Genomic DNA, 27,553 nt, shown 5'->3' with positions numbered 1-27,553 from the left:
AACTTGAAAATTAGTCTGGAGCCAGATTGTTGGGGGGGGGGGGGGGGGCAATAAATGTCAGGCATATGGATTTGGGTATTAATCTATAGAAAATGGATATTTTTCAGCAGGGGAGTGATATCGTTATGAAGAATATTCTATTTAATATTTTTATTTTATTTACATGTTATATACTTATTTATTCCATCATTTTATATATTATTAGCTTGTGGAGGATTGATTGGAAAAGATTCCCTTATTTTTTATATCTGCTATTATTTAGCTGTGTGAAGGATTGGTTGGAAAATATATTCCCTTATAGATTTATTTATATTATTGTTAATTATTATATTTATATAATGATATATATTTATATTATATATAATACTTATATTTATATTACTATATTATTTATTTGTATATTTAGATGTGTGAAGGATTGATTGGAAAACATTCCCTTATTTTATATATTTGTTATTATTTAGGTGTGTGAAGGATCGGTTGAAAAACATGTTCCCTTATTTTAAATATTTGTTATTATTTAGCTGTGTGAAGGATTGGCTGGAAACCATGTGCCCTTGTTTTATATATTTATTTGTATTTATTATTATATTTATATATCATTTATATTACTATATTATTTATATATTTAGATGTGTGAAAGATTGATTAGAAAATATATTCCCTTATTTTATATATTTGTTATTATTTAGCTGTGTGAAGGATTGGTTGGAAAATATATTCCCTTATTTTATATATTTGTTATTATTTAGCTGTGTGAAGGATTGGTTGGAAAATATATTTCCTTATAGATTTATTTATATTATTATTAATTATTATATTTATATAATGATATATAACATATTTATATTATATGTAATACTTATATTTATGTTACTGTATTATTTATTTGTATATTTAGATGTGTGAAGGATTGATTGGAAACCATATTCCCTTATTTTATATATTTGTTATTATTTTAGGTGTGTGAAGGATCGGTTGGAAAACATGTTCCCTTATTTTTTATATTTGTTATTATTTAGCTGTGTGAAGGATTGGTTGAAAAACAGGTTCCCTTATTTTAAATATTTGTTATTATTTAGCTGTGTGAAGGATTGGTTGGAAAATATATTCCCTTATTTTATGTATTATTATATTTATATAATATGTTTATATTATATATCATATTTATATTACTATATTATTTATATATTTAGCTGTGTGAAAGATTGATTAGAAAATATATTCCCTTATTTTATATATTTGTTATTATTTAGCTGTGTGAAGAATTGGTTGAAAAACAGGTTCCCTTATTTTACAGATTTGTTATTATTTAGCTGTGTGAAGGATTGGTTGGAAAATATATTCCCTTATAGATTGATTTATATTATTGTTAATTATTATATTTATATAATGATATGTATTTATATTATATATAATACTTATATTTATATTACTATATTATTTATTTGTATATTTAGATGTGTGAAGGATTGATTGGAAAACATTCCCTTATTTTATATATTTGTTATTATTTAGCTGTGTGAAGAATTGGTTGAAAAACAGGTTCCCTTATTTTACAGATTTGTTATTATGTAGTAGTGTGAAGGATTGGCTGGAAAATGTTGCCTTATTCTATATATTTGTTATTATGTAGCAGTGTGAAGGATTGGCTGGAAACTATGTGCCCTTATTCTATATATTTGTTACTATGTAGCAGTGTGAAGGCTTGGCTGGAAACCATGTGCCCTTTTCTATATATTTGTTACTATGTAGCAGTGTGAAGGATTGGCTGGAAACCATGTGCCCTTATTCTATATATTTGTTACTATGTAGCAGTGTGAAGGATTGGCTGGAAACTATGTGCCCTTATTCTATATATTTGTTACTATGTAGCAGTGTGAAGGATTGGCTGGAAACTATGTGCCCTTATTCTATATATTTGTTACTATGTAGCAGTGTGAAGGATTGGCTGGAAACTATGTGCCCTTATTTTATATATTTGTTATAATGTAGCAGTGTGAAGGATTGGCTGGAAATTATGTTGCCTTGTTTTATATATTTGTTACTATGTAGCAGTGTGAAGGATTGGCTGGAAACTATGTTGCCTTATTTTATATATTTGTTATTATGTAGCAGTGTGAAGGATTGGCTGGAAATTATGTTGCCTTATTTTATATATTTGTTATTATGTAGCAGTGTGAAGGATTGGCTGGAAATTATGTTGCCTTATTTTATATATTTGTTATTATGTAGCAGTGTGAAGGATTGGCTGGAAACTATGTGCCCTTATTCTATATATTTGTTACTATGTAGCAGTGTGAAGGATTGGCTGGAAACTATGTGCCCTTATTCTATATATTTGTTACTATGTAGCAGTGTGAAGGATTGGCTGGAAACCATGTGCCCTTATTCTATATATTTGTTATTATGTAGCAGTGTGAAGGATTGGCTGGAAACCATGTGCCCTTATTTTATATATTTGTTACTATGTAGCAGTGTGAAGGATTGGCTGGAAACTATGTTGCCTTATTTTATGTATTTGTTGTTATGTAGCAGTGTGAAGGATTGGCTGGAAATTATGTTGCCTTGTTTTATATATTTGTTACTATGTAGCAGTGTGAAGGATTGGCTGGAAATTATGTTGCCTTATTTTATATATTTGTTATTATGTAGCAGTGTGAAGGATTGGCTGGAAATTATGTTGCCTTGTTTTATATATTTGTTACTATGTAGCAGTGTGAAGGATTGTCTGGAAACCATGTTGCTTTATTTTACATATTATTATGTAGCAGTGTGAAGGATTTACTGGAAAAGATGTTGCCTTATTTTAATAGATTTGTTTTGATATAATAATTAAGTATATATTTTTAAAAAAAAAACTTTATTTGCAGAGTTTAACATACAGGTGTTTTGAAAATTTGTAAAATGAAGCACCAATTCAAATAAAAATCACGGTAAGAATAGTCCACAAACTTAAATAAACTCATTCTCTTTTTTAAAAACTCCGATTTAAATAAGGCGGCAAAGCGACCAGAGGAAAACGATGACGATTGAAAAAAACGACTCAGGAGAGGGGCGGGAGAAGCTCGAGCTCTGTCTCTTAGCAACATGGTCTCCTAGCAACAGGAGAAAAAAAAGAAAAAACTTCGCTCCCCCTCCCTTCTCTGACGCAATTGCTCTAATCCTCCCCCTCCTCTTTCTGTTCCACCCCTTTTCGGGCTGCGTGCAAAGTGAAGGGGGTCTCAGTGTCTCCCTCCTGTGGGATCATTTCAGATTGCAGCCATTTTTGTCGTCTTTTCTTTAGCATCCACTCCTCTGCTTTTGAAGTTCGTGAGCGTCGTCTTCTGGAGAACTAGAATACTGCAGCTTGGGAGAAAAAAAAAAAAAAAAAGCAAATCTGTGGACTTTTTAACCCTTAATTGGATGTAATTCTAGGTCAGATTTTTTTTTAAGGGCCTAATTTGTGAGGATACAAAGAGAACAACTCAGTTTCTGCTCCTAAGGAACTTACATTCAATGTAAATTCATACTCATAAACACAGAACCTTTTTTTTTTTTCTTCTTTATTATTATAATAGCTTTTTATATACAAAACATATTCATGGGTAATTTTTCAGCATTGACCCTTGCAAAACCTTCTGTTCCAAGTTTTCCCCTCCTTCCCCCCCACCCCTCCCCTAGCTGGAAGGTAATCCAATATATATTAAATATGTTAAAATATATGTAGATATATTTATACAGTTATCTTGATGTCCAAGAAAAATCGGATCTAGAAAGGAAAAAAAAAAAAAAACAACCTGAGAAGGAAAACAAAAAATTAAAGCACACAACAACAGGAAGAGTGAAAATGCTATGTTGTGGTCCACACTCAGTTCCTGTAGTCCTCTCTCTGGAACACAGAACCTTTTGAGGGAGATAGTATCAACAGATGGAGAATTAGTAAAGTTTTGGGTAGAAAATGGCATCTGCTCTGAGTTCTTCCAGAACCTAATAATTTTAAGAAACAGGTTAGGCTGGGGGACGGGCCTAAGCCACTGCCCACAGGTAGGAGATGAGTGGGGGAGTGCCTGGAAGAAAAACCGAGCCTGACACCAGATTATTCAGGCTCTTCAATCCTGAACCAAAGAATTTGTTTTTCACTTTAGAGGGGGCCTCTTCCTCACTTTTCTGTCCGCTGTCAGCATAGTCTCCTATTTGGTCTCCCCATATCTAGTCTATTTTGTCCCCGTGAAATTCACAGCTTCCTCCAAAGTTCAGCTGAAGTGCTCCTTCTACAGTAGGCCTTTCCTCATCCCCGTAGCTATTAGTGCCCTCTTCCTCAAAATTCTTTTCTGTTTGCTAATTTGTAAAGTATTCTTTTCTCTCAGTAGCATGTAAGCATTTTGAAGACGGTGTGTCTGTTTTCTGTCTCACCAGCACCTAGAAGATCCTTCCTAAATTCCTACAGAATGAATGCTTGACTCGAAGGACATGAGTCTAGGAACGGTGACAGTAGAAGAAGCCATGAACCTGGAGAGGAGAATCTCTGCTTTGGAGCCCTGCCCTTGCATCAGCTCCCATGGATCCAGTGGTCTCAGGGCTGATTTGCCTCAAATACCAGATCTTCTGTCATGACCTCCAGGCAAATCCAAGGGTCTTTCCTCAGCCCTCAACCTTCCTGACCTCCCTGCAGCCTTGGTTATTATCCATCACCCTGAACCTCTCTCCTAACACCTAGTCTTAGATCTCCAGCTGTCTGTTGGACATCAAAAACTATGTGTCCTCTCAATGTCTTAAACTCAACATGTCCAAAATCCCACTCATCTCTTTCCTCTCCAAACCCCCTGCTCTTCCCAGCTTTACTGTACTGTTGAGGCTACCACCATCCCACCGGCAACCTAGGTATCCTCCTCAGCTCCTCCCTTTCTCTCATTCTCCATAGCCAGTACTTTGACATCTCTTCCCTATTATACCTCCATTTCCCTGGTATCGAGGCTTTTGCCACTTCTCAGCCCAACTCTTGCCTTAGCTGGCTACTTGGTCTCCCTGATTCAAGTCTCTCCTCACTCTGGTCCTTCCTCTACCTTTCTGTAAAAGTTATCTTCCTAAAGTGTTGATTTGACCACATCATCCCTCTATTCAGTAAACTTCAATGACTTCCTGTCCCCTCCACAGACATTGAAGGGCATCCAAAGCCCTCCAAAACCTAGCCTTCTCCTACCTTTGCAGTGTTCTTAAACCTCACTCTAATATCCAGTGACATTGGATTTCTTCTTGTTCCTTGCACCAGACATTCCCATCTCCTGATTCCTGGCACTCTCCCTGGCTGTCCTCCATGCCTAGAACACAGAACACTTTCCTTCCCTATTCCCATCTCCTGGCTTCCTCAGTTTCCTTCAAGTCCTAGCTAAAACCCCACTTTCAAAAGGAAGCTTTCCCAGTTTCCCTTAATGCTAGAACCTTTCCTTTGTTAATTACTTTGCCTGTCTTATTCTCATATTGCTTCCTGAATTAGAATTCTGAGTTCCTAGACAGCAGGACTTGATTTTTTTGTTTTTGGACTGTCTTTGCATCTGGGATCCCATGGTGAGACTAAGGCTGGATATACAGATTTAGAAGGCATATTTCTATAGATATGAAAACTAAACCCTTAGGAATTGATGAGAATGCCAAGGGAGGGAGAAGATGGACCAGGAGAGAGTTCAGTTGAAGCCACTTGCTTCTGGCTGAAGCCATAAATTCAGGGTTCTTAACTTACTGTTGGCAGTCTGGTGAAGTGTGCAGGCCCCTTTTCACGCTGTATTTAAATACATATGATGAATATATAAAAGTCCAAAGAAAATCAAATGTCTTGGAAGATTTCCTTGGTATCTGCAGGTAGACTGTCGGGTGGTGGTAGGAAAACGCAATACTGTCATGAAGGAGAAAAGAGAAGGTGAGGTGCAAGCCACAGCTAACTTTATTGTGAAGCAGGCACAGAGCAAGGTGAAATCCAAGATGGTGGCAGAGGAGCAGCAGCACTGTTGGCCCGGAATGGGTGGGATGGAAAGGTCACTTCCCTAAAGAAAAATCAACACTGGTTATTTTATTGTGAGTTCAGGTTCCTCGGCTCTGTCTTTCTCATTCTTCTTGTAACATTGGAAGAGGAAGAGTTAGTGGTTCTAAATTTGGGTTTTAGGAAGGTATTGGTTTTATGTTTTTGTCAAGACCTTTTTCGAGGTCCTATGCCAGTAAGAGCTTTTCAACTTTGCTTTCTTCACTGGACAGATTTAATTTTAAATGACTTCTGACTGTCAACAAATGATCTACTGTGCAGAACAGATTGAAGGTGGATATCTATTTCATAAATTTAACTATGTAGATGTAGCAGGCCTTTTTTACTTTTGTGTTGATGGTAAAATGATAGTTGGCTAAGGAAAGGAAAAAATTTTCCCCCTACACACGTACTACTACTGAGCCATAACTTTTTAGAAATTTAATGTGTTCACATTTTCTACATTGTCTTTTTAAATTAACTTTTTGTATTTAAATTTTTAAAAGGAAATTTTTTGGTTTAATCTGTCCACAGGGCAGCTAGGTGATAGCTGTGGAGAAAGGAGAACTGCGGTTCAAGTCTGGCCTCAGGCACTTGACACATGCTACCTGTGTGACCTTAGGTGAGTCATTTAACTCCCCTTTTCCATTATAACACCCCCCCCCTCCCCCAAATCCATAGAACCAATGCTCTATAATCTTAGGTTAAGAATCCTTAGTCTCAGTTGCCTTACTCTTCAGAATATGACTATCTTAACTTCTCTTTTCTGTTTCTTTCACCTTTCTGTAAAAGTAAACATTCAAAGGAAAATATGTTTTGAAGATGAATATAGACAACTATTCTGGCTTGCTGACTTTTTATAAGAATCTTTAGCCTAAAGGAACCTACAACTGCATCCTTCTCTTCCCCCAATTCTTCAGGATCCTTCGTCCACTCATCCTTCACTTTTCTCCTTGGGATTATTTTGGGTTTTTCCCCCCACTTATGGAAACAGAAAAATTTTATTTACAGTGAGATGATTAATAAATATCTTAACTGTGGTTTGCAGCACTACTGAAGAGAAAATCCAGAGACTGGATCTGGAACTTCAGTGGTGTGGGACAACTGCCAAAGCAGGTCAGAATCTTCCTAAGAGGATTGGAGGTAGGAGGAGAAGGATTCTTTGGTATATGTGAACTTGCCTTTTTTAATTTTTGAGTCCTTCAAAATCATGGACTAGCTATTCACCTCTGAAAATCTGGGTTGTTTTATTTCAGTAGTCAATAAAGTATTCTATATCATCTTCTAAATATTAATGAAGACAGATACTATATTAGACTAGAGAAAAGAAAACTGACAACAAATGGCTATCTCCATTTGAGGATCATTTTTTAAAATATATAAATGTGAATCTGTATTCTTTCAATTTAAGTCCTGATCCTTTTTCTTCTTTGTTCTATTTGTAAAGCAAATGATATCTGTTGAAAGTCTCCTATGAAATAATAATCTGCCATTTCAGAGAAGCTCAAGAATTGGATCTAAAATATAATCCTTTCTTATTCAGTTCTCATTTTGATAGTTTGAAGCCCAAAACTGATATTCAATTGTATTTCTTAGAATGATGGAATGTTAGGGAAAGAACCCTAGAGATCATGTGCCTCAACACACACATTATATAAATAAGGAAACAACTTCAGGTAAGTGCAGTGACATGTCTAAGTTGACAAAATCACATACCATACTTTATTGAGTCATTCACCAACTGGAAACTTAATTTCCAATTTTTTTTTTGCCATGAGAAGAGATCTGCTATGGATATTTTTGGTACATACAGGCCATTTTCCTTTTTTTTTTTTTTTTTTTTTTAATCTCTTGGTATTAATGCCTAGTAGTGGTGTTACTAGGTCAAAGGATATGCATGAATGCATAGCCCTTTGGGCTCGTATCATACTTTTTGATCTTTTACCAATAGGGCATGGCTCTTATTTTTTATAAATTTGACTCATATGAACTTGCATTTTTTTTTTTTTTTTTAGTCAAGCTTTTTATTTTCAAAATATGCACGGATAGTTTTCAACATTCACCCTTAGAAAACCTTGTGCTCCAAATTTTTTCCCTCCCTCCTCCCCTAGATAGCAAGTAATCCAATATAGGTTAAACATCAAATGAACTTTAAAAAAAAAAAAAAATTAGACAACTATTTACCAATATGATTGACTCTAATCCTGTGTAATTTATTCTATGTAACCCATTAAGCGTAATTCTGAGGAAGGGGACCATAGGCTTCACAAAAAAGGTTGTCACCCCTCCTTTTAAAAAGTCAGCTAGAGCACTGAAATGGTTAAATGACTTGGCCATGGGAGCACTAGGTGGCACAGAGGATAGAACACCAGCCCTAAAGTCAGGAGGACCTAGTTCAAATCTGGCCTCAGACACGTAACTTGGCAAATTACTTGCCTCAGCAAAAAAGAAAAAAAAAAAAACCGATTCCATCGCCCTCACATTGAACCTGGGCCCTGCTGACATTTAGAGCGCTGTAGCCCACGGCCCCCAGGGAAGGTCAAGGCTAAATAAACTTCCAGACGGGACTTTAGGTGTCAGAAATGGGGCCAAAGGCCGCGCCTCCGGACGGCCCCGGGCCCGCGGATCGAAGCTTTACCTTCCGAGCCACGCGTTTTCGCGCGCCCCTTCCCGCCCCCCCCCCCCGAATCTCTGGATTGGGGGTTTTGGGAAAGTTTCGTAGTCCCGCACCCCCATACGCAAAAAGAAAAAGGCAAACCGCGCGCGCCTCTTGCCTCTTCCTCAGTGTCTTCGCTGCCGGCGCGCTGGTGACGTCACGCGTGCGCCGTCGCCCAGCCAGTGACGTCGGCGCCCTGCGCCGACCTCCAGTTTTGTACTTCGCCGCGCGCTTCAGCGTGCTTTTTAACAGAAGACTCTTCAGGTTCTGCGAGTTTTTTTGCCCAACCCACCTGTTTCAAGTTCATAAAAGTGCTCTGGTAAATATTGGGGGTACTACAACTAAAACCACTTTCAATACGTGTGTGTGTGTTTTCTTCTAGTGCCACAGGTTCATGAACCTAATGTTCAGCATGTGTAGGCCCCCAGATGCTGTGCTTGGTGCTGGGGAAAGGAAGAGGAGAGGAGACACCTCAATGAAGTTGTAGTCTTCGGGGCTATAGGGGTAGGTCATTTATACAGATAAAAGTAAAACAAAGGCGGAGAGTGGGGGAAGACGGAGAGAGAGTGAGTGAGGGAAGTACAGGAGAATTCTTTTCTCCGAGTACTTCAGGAAAACACAGCAAGAAGAAAACTCTGCTGGGAAGGTTACATTATAGGCCTTTGAGGAAGAGAAGGGATTTAAAGAGCAGGGAAGAAAGAATATTCTGGTAGTTTGCTCAGCCTTTTACATATGTCAGACTGGAGAATGTCACCATGGGGAGTCATCAAAGACTTAAGAAGGGGAAAGACATGCTTAGACTTTTATTATAGGGATGTGATTTTTCCAGAGGTGTATGGCATGGTACAGATTAGCAGCACAGACTATTGAGGAGACGATTGCAGTCCTGTTGAACTAGGGTGGGGTTTTTGGGAGTCACATAACAGACTGGTGGGAGAGATATTTTGGAAGTACCATAAGACTTGGCACCTGATTAGATGTGGGGGCTAAAGGAGAAGGAAGATAGTTTTTTTAAATGTACACTGTAGGCAGGGGATTCAAAAAATAAATTTGGAAAAGTTATCTCAGATAGTGGTTTACTTTTGTGTAAAACTGAACCTCGTCAACCCTGCTTTTCTCCTGACTGTGCCTCAAGGTTCTTCAGGACTGCCTCACTAAGCTTCCCCTTCCCCCTTTTCAACTCCCTTTTTTGTGTTGTCTTCCCTTTATTAGAACATAAGCCCCTTAAGGGCAGAGAGTTTTTTTTGGTTTATTTTTGTATTTCTAAGTACTTAACACAGTGGTCAGGTACATTGTAAGAGCCAGTAATTCTTGACTGCCTTGCTTTTTCTGTGAGTTACTTGGAAAATTCAGACCCAGTGAGAGAAGGAAGCTGCCATAATGTCTTTACTTTCTAGGGAGAATCCGGTAGTTCATTATCCCCAACCCACACAGCTGTGAACCTTGCATTATATTGCACTGGAAAAATTGAATCTGTTTTTTCCTTCCCAACCCCTCCACCTTCTCTTTTTATATCACTCAGATGCCTTTGGCTTCTATCTACTCCCTGACCTCAGTCGCAAATGAAGATGTCTTCTTTCTTTCCAAGGCAAACTTCTACATTCCTAAGGGATCCCATTACCCATCCTGTGTTCTGAAGCAGGGTGTCCCCTCTGTCATTTCCATTCCCTTAATAGTTTTCAGTCTCTCCCTGTCTACTGGCTACTTCTTCTGCTACGTACAAACATGCCCATATCTCAGCTGCCATCAGAAAACTTACTTGGTATACTTATCCCTAGTGGTCATTTTGTTTCCTTTTTGTGACTAAACTTATTGAGAAGGCAATCTCTAGTTACTGTCTCCACTTTCCTCTCACTCTCTTATTGGCTGCAGTCTTGTTTCCATTCTCATCATTCAGCTGAAACTCCTCCTCATTTTAAAGTTACCAATGATGTCTTAATAGATTGGTAACCAGATGATAAAGTGGATAGAGCCCTGGGCTTGGAGTCAAGAAGATCTGAAAATAAATCTGGCCTCAGTGAGACAGTTAATTGTGTGACCCTGAGCATGTCGCTTAACCTCTGTCTCAGTTTCTCTTCTGTAAAATGGGGACGAATTATTTCTTCTCTCACCCTCCTTTACCCTTTTAATAGCCATAACTAATGGTCTTCTCCATCACCTATTTCTCAGTGATAATCTTTTTCTCTCTAGGTTCCTGTGACACTTCTCTCTTCTGGATTTTCTTCAGTTTTCTTTGCTCTGTCTTCATTCAGGCTGCAGTGGTTAACTGTGGGTATGCCTCAGGTTTTTGTCCCAGGTTCTCTTCTGTCTTTATACAATTTCAGTTGATCTCTTCAACTCCTGTGGATTCAATTGTTCTCTCTATGCTGGCAATTTTCAGATGTCAAGTGAGAGGTTAGGACTAGATAAATACAACTCCCCTCCAGTTTTATTTCTTTACCTGTTGTACGTTTCAAACTGGATGTTCCATTACATGTCCTTCTCAAACTCATATTCAAAACTACTCTCAACATCTTCTTCTATAAAACCTCCCCTCTCTAAATTCCCTGTTATTGTTGAGCGTGCCACCAATCTCCAGTCACCCAGACCTGCAATCTGGGTGTCACCCTTAAAGCCTCCTCATACCCACATCTAATCTGTCAGTAGGTCCTGCTGTTGCTATCTTTATGATATTTCTCTTATATGCTCTTTTTCCTGACCCTGTCAGTACCCTGGTTCATGGCCTTATTAGCTCATAGTTAGACTATTTCAATAGTCTGCTAGGTGATTTCTCTGTCTCAAGTCTTTCCCCACACCAGCCCATTCTCTATCCCACTGTCAAAGTGATCTTTTTGAGTATAGGTCTGTCATTTCTTTCTCCAGTAGATTCCACTGTCTCCCATTTACTTCCAAGAGCAAATACACAATCCTTTGGCTTCTTTACCATAATGTAGTTTTATTGGATTTTTTTTTTTTTTTTTTTGATACTTGCATTACTTCCGTGCATCCACCATTAAAATTAAAGGGATAATTTCTTGGGTTTTTTTTAAATGATGGATAACATTTTAATCCTGCAAACAGTCAAAATTTTATATGTATCCTGATTAACTATGTAAACTGTTAAATAAAAAACCAGAACTAATAATCTGGTTTCTTTTAAAAGTAGAAATTTAAACATTTCTTCTGATAGTCCTGAGGTTATCATCTTGTTAGGACTACGGTAAGGTGTTGCACATAAAGCCTCATCTTGGAAAGCATGTAACTGGTGTGCCTTATTTGAATTGCTAAATTGTGCCTAACAAAATGCACATAGTCATTACATCATGAGAGTCCACCCTTGGGTTTCTGTATTAATTCGATTTGGCACTATTCTTCATGATATGACAAATTAATTAAATAGTATAATCCTGAAGTTAGGAAAAGGAGAGTAGCTGCTGCTTGAAACGGTTATTCCAGGTTACCATTTGGTTTGAATCATGAGAAACTGATCCTCCAGGTGGTTAGCATTTGCCACCTCCAATGGCCTTGGCTCTGGTCAATTAGTGATTAAGCTTTGTTTTAATGGTTGCTTTCTATACCATCACTTTACCTCCAACAGTATTCATCAGATGATGTTCCACCAAAGACCATTCCTAGCTTCCTGGTTTTCCCCTTTCCTGTATTGTATGATTTCCTCTTCTTTATCACTTCTTACCCCTTGTGACTTTTCATTTAACTATAAGTGTTTTCAGAATATCCTTGGGAAACTCCAGAGGGAGTAGTTCTTGGGGATGGCAAGGCTAAGGAAGGAAGGTTGGGAATGAAACCCGGTCAGATTGAGGAGGTTGTAGTCACTAAATTGCTTTTCTAGGGTGGCTTTTTGAAAGTTTGGTCTTTGCAGCTTTGACTTGCTTAAATTTTCTTCCTTTAACCTTTCAGGATCAACCCTAAGAAAGTGCCTCTTGTTTTAGATCAGCAGATTGATTGCTTGCTTTCCTATTATTGCTTTGATGTCTTTTGGGCTTGGCTACTTAGAAAATGGTCTGTTGGCTCTTCTGAATGAGAAGAGGTAGAACATCTGGGTCCTTGTAAAAGAACCCTGGCATTTCTGGTAAGGGCAGAACCAAACTTCTGAGACACAGGCATGCTCTGGCCATTGGTCCCATCTTCTGAAGGGGGTTTATACAATGTCAGCAGGTGATGGGATCCTACTCAACATTTCACCTCTCTTTCTGCTTTGCCCTTTTCTGCCTCCACTAGATAAGTGTCATGTAGCTCTCCATCTATAATCCTTTGCTGATTGAGCCTGCTCAGATTGTAACAGCTTCATGACTTCAGAAAAATATGTGGTTGGTTTTTCATGACAGTAAATAGCCTCTTCATATTTCCCTATGTTAATAAGAGCTGGTTGTCTGCTCTGCTGTTGAGTGAAGGTTGAAGGGCCTGTCCATCACTTCCCCAGACTCCAGGTGGGAGGGGACTACAGTGTAGCCCATGGAAGGCAGGAGAAAGTGCTGGGTGGTCCCTGTGGAGTGTCTCTTTAGGCCAGCTCCTTGCTGCTTTGGGACCCTTCCTTCCCCTTCCCCCCATGTTTCTTCCTCTTCAGCTGCTGCTACCACAACTTTTCAGGCTTTTTGACCTTTTGATAACCTGGCCTTTTCCTGTCTGTTCCTAGTCTTATACTTTATTCTTTTTGCAATCTAATGATACGGATTTCCTTGCTTTTACTCTAATAAGACTTTAAAAGTTCTTAACTCCAGGTACTTTTTCTGATTTTTTTTTTTTTTCTCCCAGGCCTAGAATTCTTTTCCCCATTTCCCTTCACACCCCCCACTTCCCTAACTTCCTTCAAGTCCCAGTTTAGAGAGAACTTTCTGCAAAAAACCTTTCCCAATTCCCCCTTACAACTTGTCATTCCCTTCAAATCATCTTGTATGGATCTAGTTTGTACAGAGTGGTTTGCGTGTTCTCTGCTCCTGTTGGATTGTGAAGGCTTTAGAACAGGGGCTACCGGCATGTTGGCATTTATAAATAGTCATTAATGTCTTAATGACGTTATAGTTCAGTTTTTGCCCATGGATTCCTGTTTATTTTGATAGTGAACTGAATGAATGTATGTTGAGGTATGGGGAGAAGAGGCATAGAACTTGAAGGGATTTTGGAAGCCATCTAGTCCAACCAACCTTTATTTCCTAGATGAAGAAAATGGAAAACCAGACAAGTTTGAGGGTGTTGTCCAATATCACACAGGTGAGAGGTGCTTTAGCACCAGAGTTCACTTTTTTATTTGTTTTGCTGAGGCAATTGGGATTAAGTGACTTGCTCAGGGTCATACGGCTAGGGAAGTATTAATTGTCTGAGGCCAGGTTTGAACCCAGATCCTCCTGACTTCAGGGCTGGTGCTCTATCCACTGTGCCACCTAACTGCCTCAGGTTCTTTTTATAGTCAATAAATCCTCATTTCAATCCCACCCCCTTTTCCCCAATTGAGAATTGGAGGAAAAACCACATAAAAATATATAAATAAAACAACTTTCTATATTTGCCATATCCAAAAGAAAAATACATTAAGTGAAAAAGTCATATCGGTGCCTCCTTCGCCATTTAAAAAAAAATAATATTTAAAAGGAATTGTAAGTTGTGCATGATAAATTTGAAGCTTTATACTCATTTTCTCTTTTTACTATACTATTATAGAAATGTTTCTCTTATGGCATAAATTAAAAATAAGTTTTTAAAAAGGTAAAGCAAACTACTGATCCTTCTGTGTAATTGGAACTTTCTCTGACTCCTGATGAGGATAGATTTCAGAGATACCAGTATTTGAATGTATGTAGTGCATCCTTGTTTTAGACCCTGATTTTTCATTCATATTTTCCTTTTTATATTCCTCTTAACTTCTATGTTTCAGTTTCAAAGTTCTGCACAAGATGTGACCTTTTCACTAGGAATGCTTGAGAAGTCCTCTATTTTAGTAAGAGTTGCTTTTTTTTTCCTTCTGTAGGATATTCCTCTTTTCCTGGTTAAGTTATTCCTAGCTCCAAGTTTCTACATTTGCCTGCTGCTGTCTTGTGGTAGAGTGTGACTCTGTGGCTTGTCGGTCCATGGGTTTTTCCTGCTTTGCAGTATTTTTTCTTAGACTTAGAAGCTCATGATATCATCCTATGACCTAGTCATGACGTTCCTACAAGTTTTCATTAAGGGGCTCCTTACAGGAAAATTTTTTCCTATTTCTACTTTGCTCTTTTGTTATAAGAGATCTAAGTAGTTTTAAGGTTTTTTGAAATACTGTGTCTAGGCTTTTATCTAGTCATGGTGTTAAGGTAATCCAATGATTTTTAAATTCTTTTCCCCCCTCAATTCATTTTCTGGGTTGTTTGTTTTTACTTTAAGGTGCCTTAAACGTCTACTTTTTCAGTTTTTTGACTTTGTTTTAATATTTTCTGTTGCCTCATGGCATCATTGGCTTCTATTTTTGCTTGGGCAAGACTTTGTATTTCTTGTTCCAAGCTGTTGATGCCTTTTCCAGTTTTCTCATTAAATGTTCTCATTTCATTTATAAAGGCATTTTTAAAGATCTTCTTTTGTCTATTCTAGGAAGTCTAATTAAATTAAAAACAAGCTGTGTTTTTATTTGATGCTTTGCTTCTAGATGTTTTGGAGTCATCATCTTCTGAGTTTGGCTCTTGAGCATCCCTGTAACCATAATAGCCCTGTGTAGTGGGATTCTTTGTTTATTCTTCTTGGACTTTTAGACTATGTCCTGTGTACTTCTGGAAGGAAGATCTGGGTTGATCCTGTTGGTACTTTCTTTGACTATTGAATGTGTTGATATTCTAGGATCTCGGGGACAAACTGGAGATCTACAAGCTTTCACTGCCCCCACAGGGATCTGATCCAGCACAAAGTTCCAATTGCTGTCATCCTGGTCTGAGCTCTGCAAGTTCTTGTTCTCTGTTCAGTCTGAACACCAGTAGACTGCTTCTGAACTCCCTTACAGTTATGACCCCAGTCATGATTTTAGTTCAAAGCAATGGAACTTGAGGTTTCCTCTTGGTCTGGCATTCCTGCCCTCATTATTGCTCTCTAGGCTTCAGTCCAGACTGGAGTCAGACTCCTTTCCTCTCCTGGGGGCAAGCTACCCCAGTACTATTGGCTTCCGAACAATCTTGGGGCCTGTGACTGCTCCTTATCCTAGAACACTACCCCAGCAGGCAAGTCCTCTTTTTCAATCTGCCCTGAATTTCTGACCTTGGCTTTGTGACTGGGGAGTAGGAGACAAAAGATATCACTTGACACATTCCCATGACCTTCTCACTGTGCACCAGTATGGGTTTGGACGAATCCCCGAGCCTGGTGCCTAGCTGCTTTGGGGTTGTAGTGCTTCACATCCCCTCCTGGCCAGACTCTGGCCTTAGTGATCCAAGGATCCTTCCATTTCCTCACTGTAACTTTTTCTTGCATTTCCCCATCAGTCTTCAATCTGATGCATTTTATAGATCTGAGGGCAGCACTTGGCTATACTTCTTCCTATTATTCTGCTCTCTTGCCTCTACCTCCCCCCCAGTCCTCTGATACCCAAGTGGCTGGTATAGAAGGCAAAAACAAAAGTGATGAAGACAGTGAAAGTAATAATTTTCTGAAAGTCAAGTAAGTTAAGACAGCTTGATCTTGGGTCTGTTCTGCCCTAGGCCCTTTAATTTTCTCTCTCCACATTCATTCTCTTGATGACCAGTTTAGCTTCTACAGCTTCAGGTATCTTCTCTTCCAGAATGTGGACCTTTTTCATCTCTGCTTTGCAGATTCCTTTTAGTCCTTCAAAGCTTGCCAATGTAATCTTCCCTGATTCCTCCCAGCTAAAACATTATTTTTCTGCTCAGTTTTTCCCAGAACATTTGGACAGTATCTTTCTCCTTTATCCTAATCACTCCCTACCTTTTCTTACAGTTATCTGTGTAGACATCGTACCTCTGCTCCCAGCAGAATGTGCGTGGGCTCTGTAATATTTCATCTTTGCATTCCCATAAGAGGGCTTGGCGCATTTCAGGCTATTACTAAATTTTTATTTCATTGGATATAATTGGTCTGGAATTTAGAAAATATAACCTTAATGTTCTTTAGGATCAATATCTTTTTTAAAAAAATCAGTAAATGGTGCTCTTTATAATTTTAAAGCTTGTAAGAAAATGATTAAAATTTATCTGAATGTAGCTAATTAAGGAGTTACTCCTGGGTGTAGTCTTCCTGAGGGAGGTGGAAAGGGGTTCAAATAAGGAAGGATAGTAATTTGATGGTGGACATGGTAAGGGACCTTATTGTTAGAGATGATCTTCACCCCAACTCTCCCTTCATTAAACAAGAGCTAGAAAGGCTTCAGAAGGTACTGGAGCATCCAAGGTCCCACAGAGGATCTCGGAGACCTAAAAGGGTACCTAGGTCATCTTCTTCAATGTACAAATAAAGAAACTGAGATCTCCACAGGTTCAAGTAGGTGACTTGAGTACATGCAGGTAACAAATGTCAGAGGTGCAGTTTGAAGCAGTATTTTGAATCCCAAATCGGTGCCTTTTCTGTTGTCCCATGCTACTCCCCAGGTATCATGTCTAAGGAAATCAATCTCATGTCGCTTTCTGTGTAAGCCCAGTTTCTCTCCATTTCTACATCCATGTCTCATAGGTATCCCAGAATCAATATATCAAAATCAGAACTCATTATGGCCCAGCACACCCACACAATAAAGGTTTCTCCAGTTATTTATGTCTAGAAAGAATGGTAGTTGTAATCCCATAGTTTCTGTGTGTGCATCTTTGTAGGAGACTCGAGTGTTTTAGACATCTGGTGGTACTTAAGTCTATTAAGACTGTGGATAGTGATTCACCCTGAGATGGGAAGATGAGTTCAAATCCAGTGTCAGACATGTACTATTCATGTGACCATGAGCAAGTCACTTAATGTTTGCCTCGGAATCCTCATCTATAAAATAGAATCATTAGAGTGTTCACCTTACAAGGTTGTGCAAATGAAATCATAATTGTAAAGTGTTTGGCACAATGCCTGGCACGTAGTATAGACACTTTCCTAAATGCTTCCTCCTTTCCTTTACCTTATTTTGGATGGGATTTCTCTTTCTATCTCTTGCTGCTGAGGTTTTTTGTTGGTAATTTAAAGAAATGTTGATGATTAATGTGGATTTACTTTATGTCCTACAGCCTTGCTGTAGGTACTAATTATTTCCTTTTTTTTTTTTTTTTTTTTTTTTTTTTAGTTCATTCTCTAGGGCTCTCTAAATAAACCACTGTCTCATCTGCACAAAGCAATAGTTTTAGTTCCCTTTTGCCTGTGCTTATTCTTTCAATTTCTTTTTGTTTTCTTACTATACCTAGAATTTTTAACACTACATCAAATAGTAATGGTGATAATAGACATCCTTATGTTATTTACCACTGATCTTATTGAAAGGCTTCTATTTTATCTTCATTACATGTGATACTGGCTCCTGGTTTTAGATAGGTAATAGTTTAAAGAAAGGCCCTTTATTTGTATGTTTTGGAGTGTTTTGCTCAGAACTAGATGTTGTATTTTGTGAAAAGCCTTTTCTGTATCTATTGATATGCTTATGTAATTCTTATTGTTCTTGTTATGATTTATTATGTTGATAGTTTTCCTGCTACTCATTTAGTTATAACTTACTGGCATAAATCCCACCTGGTCATAATATATAATGTTTTTGATATGTTGCTCTAGCTTTTTTGCCATTATTTGTTTAACAACTTTTCATTGATATTCTTTGAGCATATTGGCTTACAGTTTTCTCTGTTCTGTTTTTCCTTGGGTTTAGCTATCAAGACTATATCTGTATCATAGAATTCAGTAGAATCCCTCCTTTTTTTTTTTTTTTTCCCCCAAACAGCTTGTGTAATATTATAATTAGTTAATTTTTCAACTGTTTTATAGCATTCATTTGTAAATACCTAACATCTGGATTGGGGATTTTTTTTTTCCTTTGGGAGTTCAGTTATATCTCGTTCAATTTGTTTTTCTGAGATCATTTAAGTTTTTTGCTTCTTGTACTATTAATTTGGACATTTTCTATTTTTATAACTATCCATTTCACTTAAGTTGTCAATAAAAATTGGCATTTAGTTAGGCAAGAGTTTCTCATAATTTCCTTTTTTTTTCTCTCCTAACAAAATGTTTATAGCTATTAATCTTTTCTTTAAAAGAGGAGGGCGGACAATACTGAAACTTCAAAAAATGTAAAAAAAAAATTAATTGCTTACGCTCACAATTTCTTATGTATGAGCTATAAGTCACAGTTTAACAACTACTTAAAATTACAAAGCAATTAAATTCTATATTAGGAAAATATCTTGCTAATTAAAATATGAACCATCTTTACAGTGAAATCTACAATTTAGCTTAATTAAAAAAGTAAAATTCATGGAATTATCTCCAGAATCAGATAAAAAAAAACTTCTCTTTGGCATTTCAAGTTCTTTATAATCTGACACCATCTCTTCCTGTCTCCCCCATTTTCTAGGCTTTCTGTACCTTATAATCTATTTTCTCTTCAATCCAGTGACCTGGTCTCCTTGCTGTTCTTTAAAAAAAGACATTCCAGCTGCTGGAATGTCTGCAGACATTTTCCCTGGTATTCCCCCATGTCTGGAATGCCCTCCCTTCTCATTGCCACCTTCTGGCTTTGTTCAAGTCCCAGCCAAAATTTCATGAATTTGTAGATTATTGTGTTTTGGCTTCCCCCATTAGATTGTGAGTCCCTTGAATAGGAACTGTCTTGTGCTTTCTTTTGTGTACTGAGCACTTAATGTTTATCAACTAACAATTATAACTGCGGTGTGTCATATATTTAGGACTTGCTAAACTGACATTAACTGGTATGTTATACTAAAATAAAATAGAATATGCGCCCTTGAGGAAGCAAGGGAATTAGAGCATAATTCATTATTTCTCTGAAGTCTTGAATAGATTAGTACCATGCTTAAATTTTCAAGAGAATTTTCCACAGGAGGATATTTAATTTTTTTTTCTTGAAATTAAAAAGAACTTCAGTAGATTATTAGCACCCTTTTCAAATATCATTCTCTGCAAAATTATAATTCTTTTAATCGGTTCTCTTTCCCATTGTTTCCTAATACTATTAGGGCTTGAGTGCAGAGATTTTATTTGTGCAGATCTGGACCGGTCAAATTAGAGACTGACTTGGGAGAATTCACTGAACTCCCTTTCCCCCTCTAAGGAATGTGTTGCTGCTGCTTTCTGCTGAGATTGGTAAGGCCCCATTTGAGCCTCTGGCATTCCACCTAAAAGGATGATGAGTGTTTGTAATGGCTTCCTAACAAGCTCTGAAGACAGACAGCCGTCTTGGTGCCGGCTTTGATTTGACAGGTGCTGGAGCAGAGACCCCTAGAGTTAGCAAAACACGAGTTTGTTCTTGCAAGCTTTCTTCTCTTTCTTCCCTACCAGGGCTGGCTCTGACCTTAGTGCCTTTCTTTCTGTTTTCTTTAGCTTTTCTTTTATTCTTAGGGTTAAATGTTTGTCATCTTCCCTCACTTAGCTGAAGTGAGAATTACCCTTAAAATCTTCACTTAGAAGAAAGTCTTACTCAGGCTTATTTAACATATTTCTCTCTCACAATTTTCTGTAAGTAACTCCATCTGTTGCATTATATCTTTGATGGGGCTTTTCTTTGCCTGTGACTAGTGTGAGAATCAACTTTCTCAGTAATCTGTTCAGATATTGTAGGAGATTCCCCTAAATCTCCCTGCTGCAGCTTGCCATTTAAGGCCATCGTTTTGTTAGTCTTTTGTACTTCAAGGGTTCTTTATAGCCATTTAAAAAATGTTTTAATTTTATTTAAGCAAAACTGTCCAGCTTACCTTCTGGGATCCTCTGTAACCTTCATTTGGTCATGAACTCTTCCCCTTTCCATAGGTCTGAAAGATAATTCTTCTGTTCCTTTAATTTTATGATGGCTTCCTTTATGTCCAGTTCTGCTCATCTATAGCTCATTGTCTCTTCTCAAGACTTTTATGCCCCTGCTCTCTCCTGGTTTTCTTCTTAACTGTCTGACCACTCCTCCACCTCAGTTAACCTTGCTGGATCTTTATCCATGTGAAATGTGCTAACTTTGGGTATCTTCCAAAGCTCTGTCCTCTCTCTTGGCTCTCTCTGTACTCAAATTCTCAGATTACTTTACCCATCCTTAACCTCTCTGCTAAGCTCCATTCTCCCATCTCCAACTAACTGTCTCTTGGATATCTTGAACTGGGTGTTTCATTGACATCTTAAACTAAGTATGTCTGAAATGGAACTCATTGTTATCCACAAATCTTCTCTTCCTGACTTTCCTATTACTGTTGAGAGCGCCACCATCTTGCTAGTCACCCAGGCCTATAGTTTGTGTCTTCCTTGACACCTGACTATCTTTCACCTCCTCCCCATTCCTACCCCCTCATCTGTGACCAACATATCCACTCTCTTGCTAAGACCTGTCAGTTCTGCTTTGGCAATATCTCTCACCTATGCCCTTGCCTCTCTTGTGACACTTCCCCTGTCCTGTTGTGGGACCACAACTCATGTCTGGACTATTTCTGTTGGAATGTTTGCCTGCAATTTGTTCTCTACTCTAGTCCATCTTCCAATGGATCCTTGCATGTTGCTGCAGTATGTCTTAGGTATTTCACTATACCGTCTACAATTACTTTTGAGTAATAGCTAATGTATGTTGGTCAACAGTTTTTCTTCTGTACTGCTGCTGGGTACTTCTCTGACGTGTACTCCTCTTCTATGTGTATGTGCAGTGTTCTGCTCTTCCATCACTGACATGGGTGGGTGCTTCACCCCTGCAGCCAATTTTTTGGTGAGGAGTCTAAAAAAGCATATCAAGGCCTGACTGGCCCAGTTGAGTTGTCTTGTTAGCTTATTCCCTATACATATTCCCCAGTATCATTGTGCTTTAAGTTAGTGTCTAATCTCCTTCAACCCCTGACTCCTCTCTGCCTCTTTGTGGAAGAATAAGACCCACGATTGGGGATGAAATGCTTTGTAATTATTATCCTTGTTACGCCATTTTGGTAAATGCAGTTTCTAATGGCTAATGGAATCTACTGACTGGGAAACGGACCAGATGGTGGAAGAAGGAGGCTGTGATCTATGGTAGGAGGCCTAGTTACCCCTAAGCACTGTGGGAGCCATTGCCTCTCTGGAATCATTATAGGAATTATCCTACAGGGCATGCTTCACTTGGCAAGGTTTCATCCAAGATGTATTTAAATTCCCACCTCTTGCTTTTAAAGTCTCAAAAATTTTCCAGGACACTGTCCACTTCTTAAGTGATTTTTTAAAACACCTTCTGACCTTGGGAAGAAGCCTAATATAAGCAATGCTGGAGAAGCAGCTTAATGCAACTACTTAAAAGGTAAAAACATTACATCAAACGATCTTTATTAGAAGTAAAAATCTGTGCAGTGGGTTAATATCAGGAGTAATTCAGACTAGGCATCTTGGTAAAAAAATAAACAAACAAAAAAAACGGGCTGGGGCAGCTAGGTGGCTCAGTGGATAAAGCACCAGCCCTGAAGTCAGAACAACCTGAGTTCAAATCTGGTCTCAGACACTTGACACTTCCTAGCTGTGTGACAAGTCAATTAACCCCAGTTGCCTCAGCAAAAAAAAAAAAAAAAAAAAAAAAACAAGAAACAAACAAACAAAAAAAAAACCAGGAGAAGCACTAGCCCCAGGAATAGCAAGGCAACAGCCTCAGGGCCAACATTTCTGACCATCCTGTCTTTTTTCACTGGTCAGGGTCATGGGTGGTATGGTACCTAAAAGGTTCTAAGCTTCTTGTGTGCAATCTGTCTTGGATCTGAGTTTATACTGGGATTCATACTGTGCTATTGCCCCCTTACTGTTCTTTGATCCACCAGCAAAAACTTTCTTTTTCCTGAAGATCTCATCAGAAGATGATGCTAAATCTTTGCTTCTTTAGAGATCTCTCGTGAGGCTTGCTTCTTTCAGGGATTTGGTGAACATTCATCTTCACACTCAGGATGGCCATCGAATAGGCTAAAGGATTCCCTTTCTTCCAGCTGACGTCATAGTCCCCATAAAGATGTGGAAACAATTCACTTTTCCACAGTTCTTCCTTTTTGTTCTGCAAGCCTCTGTCTGCTACAAAGGAGTTCTAATCACACTGGGAAACAGAAGGGAGCTCTAAACCCAAATCCCTGATTTATAGAATTTTGTCAGGAGACAAATCCTGGAGACTCGGGCTTCTTTGTAGGTGATGGAACAATGAAGGACATTTTGTCTAAAAGTCTTCTCAGGTAAGTTTTCCTGGAGGCTGAATCTAATTAAAAAAAAAAAAAATTAAGAGTGTGGAACCCTCACCCTTCATTTTGTTGCTGTTGAATTGTTTCAGTTGTGTCTGACTCTTTGTGACCCTGTTTTGATTTTCCTCAGACTACTAGGAAGAATGCTCAACCCTGATAATCAGGGCTCTGTTTACAGAGTTGTTATTATGAAGCTATTCCAGAGTTCAATACCTCTACCAGTTGCTTGAGGAGGTTTCTGGCAATAGAAAACCTCTGGGTGACAGCAGATCTAATCTTGTGGTAAAGTTGTGGGGGGGAGGAGGGGAAAGGGGCCATAAGGAAAGGAGGAAGGTTATTTTTTGTAAAACCTTGGTTAGTGCCTGCCACGGTAGCAGACTTAACTGGCACTGCAGTGCCATATTCTGAATATCTGAATATTCTGAAACTTCTAACACTAAGCTCAAGGAAGAGGACCAATAAACCATTTTGCCAACCAAGAACCTCGTGGAATCATATCGGTCTTTCAAAAGTGGATATTCTGATGCTAGGAGAATCATTAAACAGAATTAGATTGCCTCATCCTTAGTTTAGGAGATCATATCCTCCTGTGCCCACCACAACATGACATAACTCCCAGGACCAAAATGGTGATGGGACTCCATCTGGACACATTACAAATGCTTAATAAATATTTTTTTTGTCTGCCTGCTCAGTCTCCATTCTGTCATTGATATTAATATTGGCCCAAAACGTATAATGTGCAACACTTCTGGATCTCCCACTTCTATTAAGGGGTGGGTGGGAGTGTCCTCTTGTATTTTTTTTGAGCTGTGTTATCATCTTTATAATTATGCAATATTCACTTTTGATTTTCCTATATATAGTTCTTTCCACTTACATTGTTGTAGTTGTATATATTGTTAGTCTGCTTACTTTCCATCATTTTGTTGTATAGATCTTTTTGTGTTTCTCTGTATTCATCACAATGATGGTGTGGCGGGAAAGGCTAAATGGTTTGCCTTTTCTGTTGTTGGATATTTATCCAGTTTATTCTTGTAAAAATATTTCATGGTTTTTGTTTTTGTTTTTGTTTTTTTCCTTTTTTATTTATTATAGCTTCCCCCCCACCCTCTCCCTCAATACATGTTAAATTTGTTAAAGTATATATTAAATACAACATATGTATACATGCCATACAGTTCTTTTGTTGCACAAGAAGAATCAGACTTTGAAATAAGGTAAGATTAACCTGAGAAGAAAATAAAAAATGCAAGTGGACAAAAACGGGGATTAGAAATGCTATGTAGTGGTTCACACTCATTTCCCAGAGTTCTTTTACTGGGTGTAACTGGTTCTATTCATTATTGAACAAATGGAACTGATTTGGTTCATCTCATTGTTAAAGAGAGCCACATTGATCAGAATTGTAGTATTGTTGAAGTATATAATGATCTCCTGGTCTTGCTCATTTCACTCAGCATCAGTTCATGTAAGTCTCTCCAGGTCTTTCTGTAATCTTCCTGCTGGTCATTTCTTACAGAGCAATAATATTCCATAACATTCATATACCACAATTTATTCAGCCATTTTCCAATTGATGGGCATCCATTCAATTTCCAATTTCTAGCCACTACACAAAGGGCAGCCACAAACATTTTTGCACATATGGGTTCCTTTCCTTCCTTTAAGATCTCTTTGGAATATAAGCTCAGTAGTAACACTGCTGGATCAAAAGGTATGCACAGTTTGATAACTTTTTGAGCATAGTTCCAAATTGCTCTCCAGAATGTCTGGATGTAGTCACAATTCCACCAACAATGCATCAATGTCCCAGTTTTCCCACATCCTCTACAACATTCAGCATTATTTTTTCCTGTCATCCTAACCAATCTGAGAGGTGTGTAGTGATATCTCAGAGTTGTCTTATTTTGCAGTTCTCTGATTAATAATGACTTGGAGCATATTTTCATATGGCTAGAAATAGTTTCAATTTCTTCATCTGAAAATTGTCTGTTCATATCCTTTGAACATTTATCAGTTGGAGAGTGGCTTGATTTCTTAGAGTCAGTTCTCTATATATTTTGGAAATGAGACCTTTATCAGAACCTTTGACTATAAAAATGTTTTCCCAGTTTGTTTTCCCTTCTAATCTTGTCTGCATTAGTTTTGTTTGTACAAAAGCTTTTTAATTTGATAAAATCAAAATTTTCTATTTTGTGATCAATAATGGTCTCTAGTTCTTCTTTGGTCACAAATTCCTTCCTCCTCCACAGGTCTGAGAAGTAAACTATCCTATGTTCTTCTGATTTATTTATAATCTCATTCTTTATGCCTAGATCATGAGTCCATTTTGACCTTATCTTGGTGTATGGTGTTAATTGTGGGTCAGTGCCTAGTTTCTGTCATACTAATGTCCAATTTTCCCAGCAGTTTTTGTCAAACAGTAAATTCTTATCCCAAAAGCTGGGATTTTAGGGTTTGTCAAACACTAAATTATTAAAAGTTATTGACTTTTGTCCTTTGAACCTAATCTATTCCACTGATCAACTAGTCTTTCTTAGCCAATACAAAATGGTTTTGGTGACTGCTGCTTTATAAAATAGTTTTAGATCTGGTACAGCTAAGCCACCTTCATTTGATTTTTCTTTCATTAGTTCCCTTGAAAGTCTTGACCTTTTGTTCTTCCAGGTGAATATATTGTATAGGAAATGACGATTTGGGTGGGTGGAGGCAGAGAGACAGGAAGAGAGATTGGGCCTGGGTTCTACTCTGGTGGTGCTGGTCTCGTGGCTTCTGGTCTAGATAGCTTCTTGACTCAGCTGCACACATTGCTATTGCTGATTCTCTTCCACCTCCGATCTTTCTTCACTGAGAATAAAGATTGACGATTTTCCCCTAACCTGAATTCCTGACTCCTGCTGATTTTAAAATAAGCGGTCATCACATGTCTCTATTTAGTTTTCTCCAAAGATCTATCATACCTAACTTTTCTAATATTCTGTTTACCTCTTTAACTTCTTTCTTATTTGTTTTGTGGTTTGATTTATCTAATTCTGAGAGTGCAAGGTTGAGATCTCCCCCTGTTATAGTTTTGCTGTCTATTCTTTCAGCTCTCTTAACTTCTCCTTTAGGAAGTTAGATGCACTACCACTTGGTGCATATATGTTGAGTATTTGTATTGCTTCATTGTCTATGCTACCCTTTAGCAAGATAAAGTTTCCTTCCTTATCTCTTTTAATTAGATCAATTTTTGCTGTTGCTTGATCTGAGATAAGGATGACTACCCCTGCTTTTTTGACTTCTCCTGAAACATAATAGATTCTGCTCCAGCCTTTTACCTTTACTCTGTTGTATGTGTCACCCTGCTTTAAATGTGTTTCCTGTAAACAACATGTAGGATTCTGGGTTTTGGTCCAGTCTGCTATTCACCTTTGCTTTATGGGAGAGTTCATCCCATACACATTTACAGTTAAAACTACTAATTCTGTATTTCCTGCCATCTTATTGTCCCCAGATTATGCTTTTTCTTTTCTCCCTTACCCCCCTCCCCAGTATTAAACTTACGGGTACCACTTGCCTCTCGCAGCTATCCCTCTTTAGAATCCCTCCCACTCCCTTTGAGTCCCTTGCCCTTTCTTATACCTTTTCCTCTCCCACTTTTTAATGAGGTGAGAGAAGTTTCTCTGTGAACCAAATATGTCTAATATTTTCTCTTTGAGTCAAATCTTATTAGAGTAAGATTCACACAATGTTCCCTCCCACCCCCCCAAATTCCTTCAGATATAATAGGTTTCCTTTGCTTCTTTGTGGGATGTAATTTTCCTCTTTTTCTCTTCCCTTTTCCCCTTTTCTGATACTATCCCCTTTCCACTTCTGCTTCCCTTTTGTGTGTGTGTGTGTGTGTGTGTGTGTGCATTATAACAGTAAAATCAAATCATACACATGCTGTTTATGTATGCACATAACAGAAATACAGTTCTCAAGAGTTCTTTTCATCTTTTATGCCTCTCTTGAGTCCTATATTTGGAGGTCAAATTTTTTGTTTAGCTCTGGTTTTTTCATTAGGAATAAATGGAATTCACCTGTTTCATTGAATATCCTTTTTTTTTTTTTTTTTTCCTGGAAGAAAATGCTCAGCTTAGCTGGGTAGTTTATTTTTGGTTGCATTCCAAGTTCTTTTGCCTTTCAGGATATCAGATTCCAGGCTCTTCGATCCTTTAATGTGGAAGCAGCTAGATCCTCAGTGATTCTTACTGTGACTCCATGGTATTTGAATTGGTTTTTTTCTGGCTGCTTGTGATATTTTTTCCTTAGTCTGATAGTTCTGAAATTTGCGCCACAATATTTCTTGGAGTTTTTATTTTGGGGTTGCTTTCAGAAGATGTTCAATGAATTCTTTCAATGCCTATTTTACCTTCTGATTCTATTACATTTGGGCAAGTCTCTTTGATGATTTCCTGTAAAGTAGTGTTTTAGGCTCTTTTTTTAATCATAATTTTCAGGAAGTTCAATAATCCTCAGATTATCTCTTAGATCTTATTTTCCAGGTCCGTTGTTTCTCCAAGTAGATATTTAGCATTTTTTTTCTATTTTTTCATTTTTGTGGTTTTG

General features: G+C 37.9%; 1 protein-coding gene and 1 long non-coding RNA gene across 2 annotated transcripts in view; one reads left to right on the top strand and one right to left on the bottom strand.

Annotated features, from left to right (window-relative positions):
- Positions 1-2,988: 2,988 nt before the first annotated feature.
- LOC116420254 lies at positions 2,989-6,227 on the bottom strand. The gene is made up of 2 exons (XR_004230555.1): positions 5,720-6,227; positions 2,989-3,348 (listed from the first exon to the last, which is right to left on the bottom strand). It is a non-coding gene; the product is annotated as an uncharacterized LOC116420254 (long non-coding RNA).
- An 806-nt stretch (positions 6,228-7,033) lies between these two features.
- Positions 7,034-27,553, top strand: part of FRMD7 (FERM domain containing 7) — a gene marked incomplete at its 5' end in the record, with an annotated part of 72,443 nt that continues 51,923 nt past the window's right edge. Inside the window, one exon of the mRNA XM_031944613.1 lies at positions 7,034-7,138. Within this exon, the coding sequence (XP_031800473.1) occupies positions 7,034-7,138 (105 nt within the window). The remainder of the gene's footprint in view (positions 7,139-27,553) is intronic.

Source organism: Sarcophilus harrisii, chromosome X (assembly GCF_902635505.1).
Source record: "Sarcophilus harrisii chromosome X, mSarHar1.11, whole genome shotgun sequence".
Taxonomy (NCBI): domain Eukaryota; kingdom Metazoa; phylum Chordata; class Mammalia; order Dasyuromorphia; family Dasyuridae; genus Sarcophilus; species Sarcophilus harrisii.
The sequence above is the reverse complement of the archived record's forward strand: the minus strand, read 5'-3'. Positions and strand labels throughout refer to the sequence as shown.